Genomic DNA, 18,720 nt, shown 5'->3' on the forward strand with positions numbered 1-18,720 from the left:
TCGTCATATTTTTCGATTTGGAGGTTTAAGTAGCTAATAATGGGCACATACCTAATGTGTGTGGATGTCTTTGTTTCCATTACACAAGGAAGGCTCAACCAAAAAGTGAAATTGATTAGATCATTATTGAGCTTGTTACTTAATCCACTCCACAGATTATCTTTGTCTGCTTGTTTGTATAGTCATCTTCTGGACTCATTAACAGGAATACATTGTAATAAGAGCTAAACAATACACTGCAGTTAGTGAGATCATATGTAGGGTGGCTTCTACTGTGTCGCACTTACTGTATTTTTCATCCTATAAGACGCACCTGCCTATAAGGCGCATCTAGGTTTTAGAGGAAGAGAATAAGAAAAAAATATTTTTACCTCATACCCCCATGCCTCAGATCAGACGCCCATGCCTCAGATCAGCCTCCATGCCTCAGAGCAAATAAAATAAAAATAAACTTATCTCTCCTGCTCTGGATGCCATGGGCTCCTAGGATCCAGTTCTTTCTCTTCTTTCTACCGTCGGTTGTGCTGTGGCTGCGCACACCGTGAGGTCTGCGCAGTCACAGCACAGCCGACGGCAGATGATCAGGAAGCGGTGAGTACATAGCCCGGGGAGTGCTGCATTCACCACTTTACAGTCCGGTCCTCAAGTACTAATGAGTGCTTCCATAATGGAAGCGCTCATTGGTATTCACCCCATAAGACGCAGTGACATTTTTCCTCCACCATGGAAGGGGGGTTGCATCTTATGGGGCAAAAAAATACGTTAAATCGGCTTATCCCTAAGGGTTAAAGTCACGTCATGTTTTATTTGACATATACAAAAATACAAAAACACAGCACACCACATCTTGTATCCTACACAGTCCGGTAAAAAAAAGTATTCACTCTATAGTGAATGGATGTCACTGTATGGCATCAGTCAGAGGCATATGTTTAACGTATATGTTTTTGTATACATTAAACGGATAGGAAAAGCGCGATGTGAGCACAGCCTTAAAAGCACTTCAGACTGTCTTGATAACAAAGAACTGTGTGTGATCCTGGAAACAGATAAGTTTCCAGGATCACACTATATTGATATGCACATAGGTTTGATAGATAATATTTTGTAGAGGGCAGCCATGTATTGAAATGTGAAAAGCTGGGCATACACATCAGTGGGCAAGTGGCCACATCCCGTTTTTGGTCCACAAAAATGGACCTTGATAAACAGATACCTTCCATGAGCATTCCATTTTTTTCTCACTCCCATCAATAGAATGGGTTAGACTCATACACAAATGCACACGGGAATGGGACCTGCACTTAGGTTTATGATTCAGACAAACGGACCTGTGCAAAAGAAAACGTGTGTATGGCCCCATAGAAATGAATGGGTGACTGTGCCATCTGTGAAAAAAAGGATAGCACACCGAAGAAAAATACAGTAGTGTGCATGAGCCCTTAGCCTAATTTCAGCGGAACAAAAGGAATTTCAACATGTTTGATCTTTTGTTTTCAAGAGAGATGAGCTGCTGCACACCTTTCTCTGCATCTTTGTCTGAACCAAGCATGCACGTGTATAGACGATTTACACCAGACAATTGTCAGGCCGATTATTGGGAATTAAGCGTTACTACAAACACTCATTCCTTATAATAGGCTCATGTAAATGTGCTGTCGCTAGTCCCCATACAGTAGAGGAGATTGGCGCATGTAAATGCACTGATGATCAGGAACTTATCAGGAAGGTTCCCAATAATTTGCCTTACGGAGAAAATTATAAAGAATACCTATTGAAGATGTATGGTCACCCCCCTCCTTTTCAGCCTACAGCTTCTCCCTGCTAGGCTTGACTGGCAGATGTCTTACTATTTTCATCTAGCGAAAGACCTCTCAATCAATCCAAGAGGGGTAGGGAGAAGGTGCACTGCAGATTGTTCTCTCCTCATTTGTAGAACTGTTTGCACTAAAACACTAGTCTTTTAAAGTAAAACTTATCTCCCTTGGTTGGGGCAACATCAAATTGATGACAGGTTTCCTTTTAAACATTACAAAAATGCTTATGGAAAGGCTTCTCCAAAATGTTCTTTTTTATTAAAAATTTCACTTCTTTCATGCTTCACTACAGTTCTCTTTAGACTGCAGTTCTTAAATAATTTTTTATCCTGACAGGTTTTTTACTTCTGTGTACTTAGAGAGGCTCTTAATAAGACCAGTGTTTGATACAATGGTCTTAATCTTTATGCCAAGGCATCAGACGTGCCACAATTCTTAACAGGCACACACCACACATCTGTGCTGGTCAATGTGCCAGAATTGAAATCTATGCCAGCAAGGGAGTTTGGATACTGTAGATTTCAGGTATAGTATATGTCATTTTTCTCCCACTTTTTGGAAACATGCCAAATGAGGTTCAAAACTCCCAAGGAAGTCACAGATTAGGTCACTCAACAAATTTTGTGGCTTTTTTATCGCCAGTTTTGTGACATACAGGGGTTGGTAAATGTTCTCCATAATCTCTCTTTCCTTGGTAAATCCATGTGCGGCTGTAGCAGTATTTTGTTGCAGAGGACAGTACAGTGCTAATGAATGGGGTTTTACAAGAGCAGAAATCTGCTCAGACTTTACAACACGATGCAGATTTTCAGCTCCGCATCATATGCTATATTGTCACAGATTTTTGTGCATTGTTGTCTCCAGTTAAGCAATGCAGAGGGTAATATTGCAAATGCCGCATGTAACATATTTAAATACAGTATTTCATTGTAAAATAGCATTGATATAGTCTTCATAGATTTTTATAGAATTTATTTAATATTTTATAGGGGTTGTCCTACAAAAAACTATTCTACAGTTTTCAAACCAGCACTTGGATCTAAATACCTTTGTAATTACATGTTATAACATTTTTAGCTCAGCCTTTGAATTATTCAATAAAATGTTTCTGAAGAGCGCCACCTGCTGTTTGTTTTATTTCTTATTTCTTTGTCCCGCTCCCTAATATGTCCGCACATGCTCAGTTTCATCGTTTCATCCTTCAACTGCCTCCTGAGTTGTGATAGGAATAGAATGGACACGCCCCCTGACCTGTGATAGGAAGAGAATGGATACGCCCACTGAGCTATAGCAGAAAATACACTCCCCTTGAGCTGCCTGCTTGATATAAATATAGCAGAGCAATGAATGGGGAGATCTCTGGATCTATGTGAGGTGCAGGGCTGGTTCTAGCTTTGTTAGAAAGAGATAGTCATGTACTATATAATGTCTGATTATTATATTTTTTTTTTACATTAAGTCATGTGCTAACCCCTTTAAGTAAAAAATTACTTATTTTTGTTTCTTACTATGCTTTTATAGTTTGTTGCATTTACTATACCGTATTTAGAGATGAAGCAGTATGTGAAATATTCCTAGAGCTTCACATCATGCGTTATTTTTAGAAAAAAATCTGGTTTGTGCTCCCGCTGGTATATATAAACTGAGAACAGGTGTTTTATACTAATCCTGTTCAAACTAGCTCATTTGCATTAAACAAACACAAAACAACAACAGGCAGTCTAATGTAAAAGCACAATACATTTAATGACATCTGTTTCTAGGGCACGATGTCTTGGTCCTCCATGGGACCACTAATTCCAATGAGAATTCCACCAAGGAATGGAGAGCTCTGTCAGGTTAGAAACACGTTTAAATCATATTAAAGTACATTGCATGGTGCACAGTAAGAATTATGCTGCATTTTATTGCAGTGTGGGTGCTGGTAGTGAGAGCTGATATATGCGGCATACACTTTTACTCACATCATCTGCAGTAATTATTTTTATTTTAAGATCTCCTGCCCTTGCATGGAAAATATACTCTGCAAATATAGTACAGTTGGATCAGCAGAGGTATTTTATCATAGCTAATTCTCCACCATATTAAATTAAAACAACCTATAAACGCATTGTGGCTTGATTACTTTCTATGAGAAATCATTGTCCCCTAAATTTAATTCCTCCAGAGCAGCCAATTAAGCAGGTGCTCAGGATATTACTAACACTTAATTAAACAATTAATCTAATTCTTTTTGCATCTAGACAATTTGCTTATGGATTGGCTACACAGCAAATTTTCTGCTCACAGTTTGGTTTCTTGTCTTTAAGCACTGCACCTGTAAAGCAAGAAGGAAATCAAGAAGGCTAAGTTATTCTAGAGCGTCGCTTGGGAACATATGTGTGTATAGTGATGATCAAGAATCGATATGGCCCAAGCTGTATTCACCATATCGGCAACCTAAGCCCATGTCTTGACTAGCACAGTAGGGGTAGGGTCATATGGAAGGGCAACCACAGGACATGGCGAGCCGGAAAACTACCAGCTATGATCAATCAACCAAATATCAATTAAGAATGGACTCTGCAAAAAACAAAATATTGATTATAGCGTCACACAGTGTTGAATGTGTAGCAGTATAAAGTCACACCCAAATTAGAGCAGAGATTATATGTGAACTGGGTATCTTAAAACATAGCTTTTACTAAATCATTTAAAATAGGTATAACACCACTAGGTGAGAACAACAAAAAATTCAAATAACTCCACTTTTTCTAAATCACAATCAAGTGAAAAAAGGGTGGATCTTACCACATCTTGTGGGTTCCACATCCAGTGGAGGTAAGTCCCTGTGGTTGCAAAAGGACCAAGGTGACCACGGTGCTTGTGTCTGGTGGCATGAAATGAACTCCTAGTATACCCTGATAATAGGTTCCCTACCTATATGAGGGCTAGGGGCTGTTCTTGACACCTGCCTAACAGACACAGAGCACCCGCCGCGACAGGGGCAACCCCATACGGAACCTTTCCCTCAGTATGGGCCTAATATCGTACTTTACCCTGTTAACAAAGCCCTACATGCCATGTTTCATTCTTGTTTTTCAGAAATCATCAGGGGACTTCACAGAGATATTCAGGGTTAACTAAAAACTAAATTACAAAGATACGCAAAATATTGGTCACTTATGATTCTGATTGCCAGATGTTAGATAACAGGAAAACTCAGATTAGCCACTTACTGGAATCTAAGGTAGTTTAACTCCCTATTCTCTGTATGGATAGTAGGTAAATCGTATCCATGCTGAATTGAGGGAAGTATCCCATATCAGACTGTGTCTCACCTCAAGTGGTGGTAATTTGGGTGAGCAACTGGTATCAGTCAACCCCCCTCTCTAGATACCCCAAGACCGGTAGGTTATGCCCCCCCCCCTAATTACCTGCCTCACCTGTCTGTAGCGGCACAAGTGTCTTTCTCTGCCTGTGGAACGCCCGCGTGCGTTCCACCAGACCAGAAGTAGGAGTCATGTGGTACGGGCTCACTGGAAGTGAGGTGGGGGCCTGTGTCTGAGCTTCGCCCGCTTCTTGGCAACGTCCTGGCTCACACACTCGGGACCCGGAAGTGCTGCAAATTATATCTTGCCAGCTATTAAACATATGCTGAATCCCTATATTGGATTTAATTGGCAGGATTGCCAAATACATTCAGAGACACCGGTCAGTTTACCAAATCTAGGAGAAAGAATCAAGAGGCAAATCATGCAGGGCATAAGATGGGGCTTATTATCAAAGTCGCTAACAGCAAGGGACATCATAGATGAATAGGTGTCCTAACCCCCAACTATTAATTAACTATCAGCAGTGTCAATCACTACCCCTCTTAATATGTAGCAACTATGATTCTCTGCTCATATACCTCTTTAATGGCAGACGAGCATATAGGGAAGTTATTTAATGCATTCATACAGGGGGGTAACACGGTAAGAAGGTGGTCGCCATGTGACTACCTAAATAGTTATTTAACCCCTAAGAGGGGGCCTGTAAGTGATGCTGGGGTGTTCCTTTATGACCTTGCAAATATCTGGATCCATTTGTAGTACGTGCCAGTGCTTGGAGATAATATCCCTAATTGCAGAGGAACAACCGTTGAACGTACTGATGAAGCCAATTCTCTATTCGCCTGTGAATAACCTACACTTGGTGCTTCTTTTTGGGGAGTAAGGACCTCCACTAACTTTCTCCTGAGGTGGGAGAGTAGCCACCCCTACCCCCTCAAGAGAGGGATTCCGCGAGGACAATATCTGCGACTTAGGAGGAATTGCTCCAGACGCTCTGATTTTGTACAACAGGCCGAGGACCTAAGAACTAGATTTTTGGATCGAGGGTACCCGGCGGGCATATTGACACCGGCCTACCAGGCGGCCCTTAATCAAGACTGAGGGTCCCTCCTTACTCCCCAAAAAGAAGCACCAAGTGTAGGTTATTCCCAGGCGAATAGAGAAATTGGCCTTATCAGTACGTTCAACGGTTGTTCCTCTGCAATTAGGCATATTATCTCCATGCACTGGCACGTACTATAAATGGATCCAAATATTTGCAAGGTCATAAAGGAACACCCCAGCATCACTTACAGGCGGGGCAGGAGTGTCCGGGACCTTATGGTGCATAGCCACTTTACACCCGCTGCCACCAATAAAACGTGGCTCGAAAGAGGTATCCATGGCAATTTTAGATGTGGAGGATGTGTGGCGTGTTCCTTTATGACCAAGTCAAAAATGTTTAGGAGCAGTAATACCGGAAAGACATACACGGTCAGAGACTTCATTAATTGCAAAACTACAGGAGTAGTGTATAAGATTACATGTGACTGTGGAAAAGAATATGTGGGAAAAACAACAAGGGAACTCAGGAGGAGGATAGGAGAACACTTGGGGGACATAAAAAATGGAAGAGGCACGTCTGTGTCTTGACACGTTAGAACTGAACATGGAGGGGGGACGGAGTGCCTGTCGTTCATGGGTATTGAAAGGATCAAGCCGGGGGTGAGACGGGGTGATGTTGATAGGAGGATCCTCCAGTGTGAGGCGAAATGGATTTTTTATCTTAAGACCGTTCACTCCACAGGTTTAAATGAGCAACAGAATTACAGTTGCTTTATATAAATAGAGGCTGCGATGGCCCCCTCTTAGGGGTTAAATAACTATTTAGGTAGTCACATGGCGACCACCTTCTTACCGTGTTACCCCCCTGTATGAATGCATTAAATAACTTCCCTGTATTCTCGTCTGCCATTAAAGAGGTATATGAGCAGAGAATCATAGTTGCTAATAGCTGGCAAGATATAATTTGCAGCACTTCCGGGTCCTGAGTGTGTGAGCCGGGACGTTGCCAAGCAGCGGGCGACGCTCAGACACAGGCCCCCGCCTCACTTCCAGTGAGCCCGTACCACATGACTCCTACTTCCAGTCTGGTGGAACGCACGCGGGCGGGGTGCGTTCCACAGGCAGGGAAAGACACTCGTGCCGCTACAGACAGGTGAGGCAGGTAATTAGGGGGGCGTAAACTACCGGTCTTGGGGTATATAGAGAGGGGGTGACTATACCTGCTGCTCACCCAAATTACCACCACTTGAGGTGAGACACAGTCTGATATGGGACACTTCCCTCAATTTAGCATGGATACGATTTACCTACTATCCATACAGAGAATAGGGAGTTAAACTACCTTCGATTCCAGTAAGTGGCTAATCTGAGTTTTCCTGCTATCTAACACCTGGCACTCAGAATCATAAGTGACCAATATTTTGTGTATCTTTGTAATTTTGTTTTTAGTTAACCCTGAATATCTCTGTGAAGTCCCCTGATGATTTCTGAAAAACAAGAATGAAACATGGCATGTAGGGCTTTGTTAACAGGGTAAAGTACGATATTAGGCTCATACTGAGGGAAAGGTTCCCTATGGGGTCGCCCCTGTCAGGGCGGGTGCTCTGTGTCTGTTAGGCAGGTGTCAAGAACTGCCCCTAGCCCTCATGTAGGTAGGGAACCTATTATCAGGGTATACTAGGAGTTTGTTTCATGCCACCAGACACAAGCACCGTGGTCCTTTTTCAACCACAAGGACTTGTTTAGTAAAAGCTATGTTTTAAGATACCCAGTTCACATATAATCTCTGCAAGAATGGACTGCAAGAAAGTCCTTTTGAAAACCACACAGACATGTATTTTTATGTGGTTTTCAGCCATGTTGCGTCCCCTTGACTGCGGCAGCAGTTGAAGGACCTTATGTTAAAGTCTATCAAGTTGGATGATTTCTTTCTAGATAATGTTTTAATGTATGAAATTGTCCATACACATTTGATTGACTTCGGTCCAATCTGCCAGTCTTGATGAGGTTGATTACTAATGTATATGGGCAGCCAGACAGTCCCCAGCACCTTTAGGCCCCTTCCACAAAAGCGAATGCAATGCGTGAAGTAAACACGCATCATTTCTGTATTGCATGAGAATCGCACCATGTTCTATATTCTGCATTTTTCATGCAGCCCTGGCCTCTTTCACATAAACGATCCGGATTGGCTCAGGATGCGTTCACGGTGCGTTCCGTGAAACACGGACCATTTGGCAAGCAAGTTCAGTAAGTTTTGTCTGCGTTTGCTTTCAGTGTTTCAGGTTTTTTCCATGCGGGTGCAATCAGTTGTGATGCGTTTTTTACACGCGTGAAAAAACTGAAGGTTTACAAACAACGTCTCCTAGCAATTATCATTGAAAAAACGCATTGCACCCGGACTGCGATTCTCAGGCAACACAAACCTGATGCGTGAAAATAAAACGCTCAGGTGCACAAACCCATTGAAATGAATAGGTCAGGATTCAGTGTGGGTGTAATGCGTTTACTTCATGCATCTGAAAACTCGCTCGTGTGGATGGGGCTCCGGATCAATGCATTTTTCACTCAGTGTTGCTGGGAGATGTCGTTTGTAAATCTTCATTTTTTTTCATGCACATGAAAAACGCATAAAAACTGATTGCACCAGCATGGTAAAAACTGAACAGAATTGCAGAGAAAACTGAAATGGTGTGAGTTTCACTTAACGCAGCTTGAACGTTTCCTGACACAATCCGTATCGTTCATGTGAAGGAGGCCTTATGCCTTTTTCACACAAGTATTATGGATTGTATGGACGTTATGGAACCAAACAATGAACGGGTCTGCAATCTGGAAGACACGGATCGAAAGGCCACAGAAGCACTAACGAACGCTTCCGTAAAATTTCGGTCCATGCCTCTGCATTGCAAAAAAAAAAAAAAGATTCTCTATTTTTTTGTGGTGTGGACAGATTGCAGACCCATTCAAATTGAATAGGTCTGCATCTGCCAGCGCAGGCCGCATGGATGGTGCCCATACGTTGCGGTCCCCAATGCATGGCACTGCCGAACACATTGGTGTGCATGAGCTCTTAGCCTCATACTTCTGTATTTTGTCCCAAAATTATCAAGACCTTTGATTACAATCCTTTTAAAATTAAGTGGATAATTATCAGCCTCTGAGGAAACCGCTGGAGATGTGTATATCCTCATATTCTGACCATGAAGCCTGGTTTCAGTGGGGCCTGAAGTGATTAGCAATAACCTATCTAGTGTATGTAGGCCAAATCTGTCATTACCCTTTATACTTTTCTTTGGGGGCACTAGGTTCTTTACGTAATTAATTGAAGCTTAGTTTATAGTACATGGCAGTTTCTATGAAGTGCTATCTCTGTATACTGGACACCGAAGTAGGTAAATTATGCATATAAGCAGAAAGGTTGTACTCAGCCACCATTAACATTTTAGATGTATTTAATACAGAGGACATTGAAATAATCAGTATACAGTGGGATGCGAAAGTTTGGGCAACCTTGTTAAACGTCATGATTTTCCTGTATAAATCGTTAGTTGTTACGATAAAAAATGGCAGGTAAATATATCATATAGGAGACACACACAGTGATATTTGAGAAGTGAAATTAAGTTTATTGGATTTACAGAAAGTGTGCTATAATTGTTTAAACAAAATTAGGCAGGTGCATAAATTTGGGTACCACAAAAAAGAAATGAAATTAATATTTAGTAGATCCTCCTTTTGCAGAAATTACAGCCTCTAAACGCTTCCTGTAGATTCCAATGAGAGTCTGGATTCTGGTTGAAGGTATTTTGGACCATTCCTCTTTACAAAACATCTTTAGTTCATTCATGTTTGATGGCTTCCGAGCATGGACAGCTCTCTTTAAGTCACACCACAGATTTTCAATTATATTCAGGTCTGGGGACTGAGATGGCCATTCCAGAACGTTGTACTTGTTCCTCTGTATAAATTTTGAGCAGTGTTTAGGGTCGTTGTCTTCTTGAAAGATCCAGCCCCGACGCAGCTTCAGCTTTGTCACTGATTCCTGGACATTGGTCTCCAGAATCTGCTAATACTGAGTGGAATCCATGCGTCCCTCAACTTTGACAAGATTCCCAGTCCCTGCACTGGCCACACAGTCCCACTGCATGATGGAACCACCACCATATTTTACTGTAGGTAGCAGGTGTTTTTCTTGGAATGCTGTGTTCTTTTTCCTCCGTGCATAACGCCCCTTGTTATGGCCAAATAACTAAATTTTAGTTTTGTCAGTCCACAGCACCTTATTCCAAAATGAAGCTGGCTTGTCCAAATGTGCTTTAGCCCACCTCAAGTGACACTTTTTGTGCTGTGGGCGGAGAAAAGGCTTCCTCTGCATCACTCTCGCATACAGCATCTCCTTGTGTAAAGTATGCCGAATGGTTGAACGATGCACAGTGACTCCATCTGCAGCAAGATGATGTTGTAGGTCTTTGGTGCTGGTCTGTGGGTTGACTCTGACTGTTCTCACCATTCGTCGCTTCTGTCTATCCAAGATTTTCCTTTGTCTGCGACTTCGAGCCTTAATTTGAACTGAGCCTGTGGTCTTCCATTTCCTCAATATGTTCCTAACTGTGGAAACAGATAGCTGAAATCTCTGAGACCGCTTTCTGTATCCTTCTTCTAAACCATGATGGTGAACAATCTTTGTCTTCAGGTCATTTAAGAGTTGTTTTAAGACCCCCATATTGCTACTCTTCAGAGAAAATTAAAAGAGGAGGGAAACTTACAATTGACCCCCTTAAATACTCTTTCTCATAATTGGATTCACCTGTGTATGTAGGTCAGGGGTCACTGAGCTTACCAAGCCAATTTGAGTTCCAATAATTAGTTCTAAAGGTTTTGGAATCAATAAAATGACAACAGTGCCCAAATTTATGCACCTGCCTAATTTTGTTAAAAAAATTATAGCACACTTTCTGTAAATTCAATAAACTTCATTTCACTTCTCAAATATCACTGTGTGTGTCTCCTATATGATATATTTAGCTGACATTTTTTATTGTAACAACCAACGATTTATACAGGAAAATCATGACGATTAACAAGGTTGCCCAAACTTTCGCATCCCACTGTATGTCTGGACACTTTTTTTTTTCAAAAGGACCCCCCGTTTGCCCGCTGTGCTCCTCGTTTGTTTCGTCGCCTCATATGTGTCACCACCAGACATCTGAGAAGCTCTGACAGACGTTCTTCAGAACCTCCTGCTTGAGGTTCTTTTGTTTTGCTTTTGTTTTGTCATCTCATTAGCCTCTCTCAGCTGTCATGTAGTTGCACTGATTTCATCCCTTTAAATCCCTTCCCATACTGCATCACTTTGCGGTTTATACAACTTCCTGGAGTGTGTACATGCTGGATGCTACAACTGATCCTTCTACAGATAAGTCTGTTCATTGAGTTGTGTTTTCCTGGTTGCTTGATCCTAGGTGACCCTGACTCCCTCCGTATTAAGTGTAGGGAGACGGTGGTCGTGTCCCCTCACTATTATAGGGTGTTCAGGTGTCATACAGTCGAGGCACGAGGGCATGCAATTTTCTGTCATAGAGATCTTTGCATGGGCTGAGAAGACAGGGAGAGTTTCAGGGCTTAAATAGGGGTCACCCTTTTGTTCCTTAGTTTCGGATCAAGCCAGTCGGATCCTTATTTGTAACTTCTTGTTTTCTGTTACACCATCCATTACAATATGCAAATGAGGCGACTTGGTTATAGTAGGCGTTGACATTTTAGTTCTGCTGGGCACAGCGAAGGAGCTCAAGTTCTTGCGAGAATCGCGAGAACTTCAGCTTGTAGACATCCGGACCGAGCTTGAGAACTTAAGAAAATGCATGGTAAGGACCCAAGAGGTTTGTGGTTTGCAGGAGTGGAAAAGGTGAAATTGGACTGGAGAGGAGGCGACCCCGTGAGACAGACAGATCAACGAGAAGTGAAATGGATATTCAAAATGAAGACATTACAGCCCCTTGGCTTAAACAATTATTTAGATTTGAAGCCCTGTTTGGTGGAATAGCGTGGGATCTCTGCTTATTGGCTGAGTAAAAAGTGGGTGTAGCCGAAAGTGGTTTGGTGGTATGAATTCATGTGACTAGGAAAGAAGTTATGAATGAAATTAAGAAATATAGGAGGGAGGTAATTATAATGAAACTGTACGGAATGGACCAACTAAGGAGTGTCTGCTAGATGTATGACTGTGTTGGATATTGTTTCTTGTAACATTGGGAACAGTTGCAGCGCTCCGAATAGGAGTGGGTCTGTATTGGATTCTGATATCAGATATGATCTGTTTTTATGTTCTTATATTCAGTATTTATGTATGTGAAGTGCGTATATATTTTTCTTTTTGTACTGAAATAGGCCACTTAACGCATTCACCACACATAACAACAACAGTGAAGTGCGCATATATTTTTCTTTATGTACTGAAATAGGCCATTAAACACTTTCACCACAATTAACTGCAACAGTGAAGTGCGTATATATTTTTCTTTCTGTACTGAAATAGGCCACTAAACGCTTTCAACACATATAACTGCAGAAGTGAACTGAGAATAAATTTTTATTTTTGTACTGAAATAGGCCACTAAACGCTTTCACCACAAATAACTGCAACAGTGAAGTGTGTATATATCTTACTTTTTGTACTGAAATAGGTCACTAAACGCTTTCACCACAAATAACTGCAAGAGTGAAATGCATATATATTTTTCTTAACTGAAATAGGCCACTAAACGCTTTCACCACAAATAACTGCAACAGTGAAGTGCGTATATATTTTTCTTTCTGTACTGAAATAGGCCACTAAATATTTTCAAAACATATAACTGCAGAAGTGAACTGAGAATATATTTTTATTTTTGTACTGAAATAGGCCAATAAACGCTTTTGCCACAAATAACTGCAACAGTGAAGTGCGTATATATTTTACTTTTTGTACTGAAATAGGCCACTAAACGCTTTCACCACAAATAACTGCCACAAGGAAATGCATATATATTTTTCTTAACTGAAATAGGCCACTAAACACATTTACCACAAATAACTGCAACAGTGAAATGCATATATATTTTTCTTTTTGTACTGAAATAGGCCACTAAACGATTTCGCCACAAATAGCTGCAACAGTGAAGTGCGTATATATTTTCTTTCTGTACTGAAATAGGCAACTAAACGCTTTCAACACATATAACTGCAGAAGTGAACTGAGAATATATTTATGTAATGAAATAGGCCAATAAACGCTTTGACCAGAAAATAACTGCATCAGTGAAGTGTATATATATTTTTCTTTTTGTACTGAAATAGGCCACTAAACGATTTTGCCACAAATAACTGCATCAGTGAAGTGCGTATATATTTTTCTTTCTGTACTTAAATAGGCCACTAAACGCTTTCACCACATATAACTGCAGAATTGAAATGCATATATATATTTCTTTCTGTACTGAAAAATGCCACTGATCGCTTTCACCACAAATAACTGCAACAGTGAAGTGCGTATATATATATTTTTTTGTACTAAAATAGGCCACTAAAGGCTGGAATGACAGAGCTGTATAATGGCTATTTGGATCCCCAAATAATCTTTCTCTGCACTTGTAAATTGCTTTTCTAGCACTGTCCCTAGCGCCTTCTGACATCTCTCCCTGCACTAAGATGCTGTGAAATGATTCCTCCCTGTCCTTTCCCTGCACTTGTAAATCGCTTTTCTAGCACTGTCCCTCGCGCCTTCTGACGTCTCTCCCTGCACTAAGATGCTGTGAAATGATTCCTCCCTATCCTTTCCCTGCACTTATTTTTTTCAGTTATTTTTTCACAATGAAGGTTTTTCCGATTGCTGTCCCTAGCGCCTTCTCACGTCTGTCCCTGCACTCAGAACACTGGAAAATGTCTGAATGTAAGATGGCCGCCGTATTTATAGGGCTGTGACATCACAGGGCTGGCTGGCTGCTAATTGGTTGCATGAATGGCATTATGGGTCATCCCGATTTCCCACATTTTCTTGCCCCATGTCCTCACATGTGTAGCCGCCATTTGAGCAAAAATTGCAATTCGTTACCATGAAGAGCGAGGAAATTCGCATTTGTTGCAAATCGAATTTTGCCTGAAATTCGGATCGACTTCCACTTCGTCAGCTTTGATTCGTATATCTCTAACTGTAACCACCTGTCTAATAGCCTCCACAAGACTTCTGAAGGTGTCCTGCAGTATCTAGCACACACATTAACAGCAGATCCTTCAAAGGGAATGTGTCAACAGAAAATTGCCAATTGTTTAAATCAATTTGTTTGTGTTAAACACATTTTTTTAAAGAATTTTTGGTGATTTTATTCAGTGTCACTATCTATATTTAAAAAAATCATGCAGTTTTTACACTGACTACCAGGCCTAAAAGACTTCCAGTCTTTTTAGAGCAGCTACCTGGCCCATAAATGCAATGGATAGAGAAGCTGGCTCCATTGACTTCTATAGGAGAGTTTTCTAGGCATGCTCTGTGACCTGTGCAGAGGTCAAGATGGAACTGATAAGCTGTGAGATCACCCATTGTAAATTGTGGATTCTGTGTTATCTATATAGAGGTGTTACTTGTCGTTGCAATTCTGCAGGAAATCATGACCTATTAGAGCTAGTGGTGAGAGTGAAAATTCCAGGATCATATATATATTTTTTTTTTTTAAACATAGATAGTGACATAAAAATTCTGAAATAAAAATATGTAAAATCCTGATTTAAATAGGAATTTTTTTGCTGATGCATTTCCTTTAAGTCCTGTAAGTTGTGAGGTGGGACCAACATGTGTCAGAGATGTTTTTCCAGCACATTCCATAGATGGTCGATTGGATTAAGATCTGTGAAATTTGGAGGCCAAGTAACTCTTTGTCAGTACTGTTACCATGAAGAGGTGTATGTTTATCTCCAACAATGTTTAGGTAGGTGTAGCATGTTTAATATCAGTGCAAGGTTTCCCAGTAGAACATTGTCCAGAATATCACCCCGCCTCCCACCAGCCTGCCTTCTTCCCATAATGCACCCTGTGCAATTTTCCCCAGTCTTCTACATGATTTAACAGAAAACATTATTCAATAGCTGATCCCATTTTCTTTCACTAGTCTATGGTACGGTTCAGAGTTTTTCATGCCAATTGAAAGTTTTTTCATCAGTGAAGAGCGGTCAGAGTTCTACTGTAGCTCTTCTTTTGGATTAGACCAGATGGGCCAGCCTTCGCTCCCTACACTCATCAGTGAGCCTTGGGCGCTGATGATCCAGTTGCTAGTTCCCCTCTTGACCTTTGTTGAAGGACTTTTGGCAGGTACTAACCACTTCATACCAAGAAAACCCCATAAGACCTGACATTTTGAAGATGCTCTGACTCATTTATCCATTACAATTTTGCCCTTTTCAAAGGGTTATTGTAATGAAGTAATTAATGTTTCTTCTTTCAGTATTTTTAATATTATGATTGACCAGTGTATATTAGACTATTATGTATTATGACTTCCTTTATATTGCTGTAAATAGTATTGAGTACCAGAGACATGATACATACAGAAAGAAATATATGGCTATAGATATATAGCATAAAAACCACTATTTAGAAATTAACATATTGGAAAAACTTGTATTTTTGTAATTAGCTTTTTTAATTCAACTATATATTTTTTTTCCAGCTGATGGACTTTGAGAGAACGAGGATGTACAATTTAAAGGTCGAAGCTGCCAATGTATATGATGATCCAAGATTTCACTACTTAGGACCCTTCAAGGATGTTGCTGCTGTAAAAATTATAGTGGAGGATGTGGATGAGCCTCCATTATTTAGCAAGTCAGCCTATGTACTCGAGGTGAAAGAAGATGCAAACATTAACACTATTATAGGAACAGTTACAGCCCAGGATCCGGATGCAGCTAGAAGCTTTGTGAAGTAAGCATAAGAAACATGCACATCTATTTCCCTGTAGTGATCAAAGCAGCAAAATGTTATATTATTAAAAGCCTTGTAGATGATGAGACCAGAATTATCAAAGGATGTTATGGTTTAACACTTTAGCTTTATGTGTCATTCATGCAAATGGGATTTTAAGAACTGCTATAATTTTACATTCTTTCTTTAGGCTCTAAACCATGTGAACAGATCAGTCCAAAATGTGACTGCAAGATGGCATTTTATTTTTTCTAGCTACTGTAAATTAAGTCAAATTTTACCAGATCGTTGTGTTGCCGTAGAAGGCCATTTTGTATGTTCTCCTCATTTGTACAGGTGACTCTATAGGTTGGCTGCTTTATAAACAGTGTACAGAAATTATCTGTATCTACATATTAATGTCATTCTCTGTTCCCCTATATTTCCAGATTTTAGCACTCCTGTTAATTTAGCTGAATCTATATAAAGGGGTTCTTTGAAAATTATACAAGATGGCCTCCAGTAACCCATCCCAGAATATTAATAGGATGGGTTCCTTCCACTTGTAGGTCTGCCTGAGAGGAGTACGATCATTTACAATAATGATGCAATCATAAGCGCAGTTTCTGTCAGGCTGCTCAGCCATGACTGTATGTTGTAGGCAGGATTGAATCATTATTATCTATTGTAAATCAGAGTTTCTCCTCTGCAGTAGGGTCCATCTTGTCTAATTTCCAGAGGTAGATTCACACATGGCAGGTTAGTTGCGGAAATTTCTGGAACTGAAAAGCAAATCTATTAATCGAATGGAGTTGCTTTGGCCGGAAGCACATGGATTTCTGCAAGCCAAATTCAGAAGAATTGGACAGTCTCAAATTTCTGCTACAAGTCTGCTATGTGTGAATTCACCCTGCTGATATTTTTGGCGCACAGAGGATTGCCTAGACTTGATACAATTCTAACAAACTTTCAGCTATGAGAAGTGTCAGGGCTGTATTGGTTTCCAGCAACTGGATTTTAAGTGCTTTTCCAAAACCTCAAAAATGTAACTGAAGGCTGGGTATGTTCTCCCACTGTTCCAGGGCCACCTCTCTGGTTCTCCCAGTAGTCTATGTTTCAAGTGCTTCCAGTTTCCAGTCACTTGTCTGCTGTGGCCAGTGATTGGCTGCAATGGTCACATGGAGTAGTCAAACAATCACTACAACACCGGTAGCACAGACCACTGGGAGCACTGTAGAGGTGGCCCTGGAACAGCGGGTGATTGAGCAGCTGAATATTGCTTCTTTTATATTTTATAATGTTCCCAGCCTCCAAGTCAACTTCATGGTGTCTTGGAAAACCCCTTTAAACAAGAATGGTTTTATTCAGTTACAAAAAACAGGGATAGAGATTGGTTGCATACAATTGGGTGTGTACTGACTGCCGGGTCCCATGGAAGGCATAAGAGCGTACAAGGCCACACTTATCCTATTTTGCACAGAGCTTGTGCTGCTGGCCGCATTCTTCCACTTGTTCTGGGAAGAGAAATGTCACATTTGCATTCTTCCAGTGCGGAGAATTGAAAGCATAAAAAGATTGCCACAGCAGAACTCTTTTCCAACTTGTTAACCTGGCGTTGCCATCCTTCATTGTAGTCTGACGTTTTAAGAGATATGTGACCTATCACAAGATTGATGTTGCTCCTCTCATACATAATATTCCTGTGATATACTTTCTACTGGAGCTCCAGATTGTGTGTGTTGAGTGTAACACCTTTGTTTACTGCTCATTGACCTTGAGCTTCATGGCTTCAGCAGTATTTATCAGGAAGAAGCACCCGTTTTCGGAGATCACAACATATTTTCCTATTACAAATAAAATCTTCATTCTTGCCTTCTAATAATTAGAAATATCTACGGTAATTTCTCAGGCAGTTTGATTGAAGATTATCCTAGACTGTTACAGTGTGTTTCCTGAACGTTACATGTGTACTATACCCAGCTTTATTACATAGCAAGCGTTCTGGAAATGGCAACACATTTCATTTGAAATGAAATTGTTTTTCTCCTCAGCTCATTACCGCAAGGGTTTCAGTACAGAGAAGCTGATCACACATGTGACTTGAAGCTTGCTTAATACATAAAAGCTACCCTCTGTTTTTTGGATGTCAGGTGCAGTCAAATAACTGTACAAACCAATATCCATTTATTATTTTTAATCACGATGCATCAGAAGCGTGCCTTGTATCAAATTCAACATTTAAAAACATCAAACCATGGTGCAGATATCCAGGAGCGCGTCTTCCAACACAGAATTTTTTATTTTTTTTGGATGGCACTGGTGACAAATAATTGAGAAATAATTGAGTTGGGAATAGTAATATAAAATCTGCAAAATCCCTGTAAAAAGCTTAGATTATAAACATAGCTGTGAAAGTAGCATCTCTACCCACAGTAAATAGCTTCTTCCTAATCTCTCATTCTATTCTATACCGCACCAGCATATGCTGCATTACTGTACAGATAATGTATTCATTTAGTCATTGCCCCTCACAATCTGATATCCTTCTCAGGCATACCTAGGCTAGGACCAGTTTTTGTTAGGGCCTTACACGGGCCGAGAATCTAACAGA

General features: G+C 40.6%; 1 protein-coding gene across 4 annotated transcripts in view; it reads left to right on the forward strand.

Moving 5' to 3' along the window:
* Positions 1–18,720, forward strand: part of LOC122938642 (cadherin-6-like) — a 361,198-nt gene that overhangs the window by 274,726 nt on the left and 67,752 nt on the right. For all 4 annotated transcript variants that reach the window (XM_044294304.1, XM_044294305.1, XM_044294306.1 and 1 more), the window contains one exon: positions 15,877–16,130. In XM_044294304.1, coding sequence (XP_044150239.1) covers positions 15,877–16,130 — 254 coding nt within the window. The remainder of the gene's footprint in view (positions 1–15,876; positions 16,131–18,720) is intronic.

This window comes from Bufo gargarizans, chromosome 5, assembly GCF_014858855.1.
Source record: "Bufo gargarizans isolate SCDJY-AF-19 chromosome 5, ASM1485885v1, whole genome shotgun sequence".
In the NCBI taxonomy this organism is placed as follows: Eukaryota; Metazoa; Chordata; class Amphibia; order Anura; family Bufonidae; genus Bufo; species Bufo gargarizans.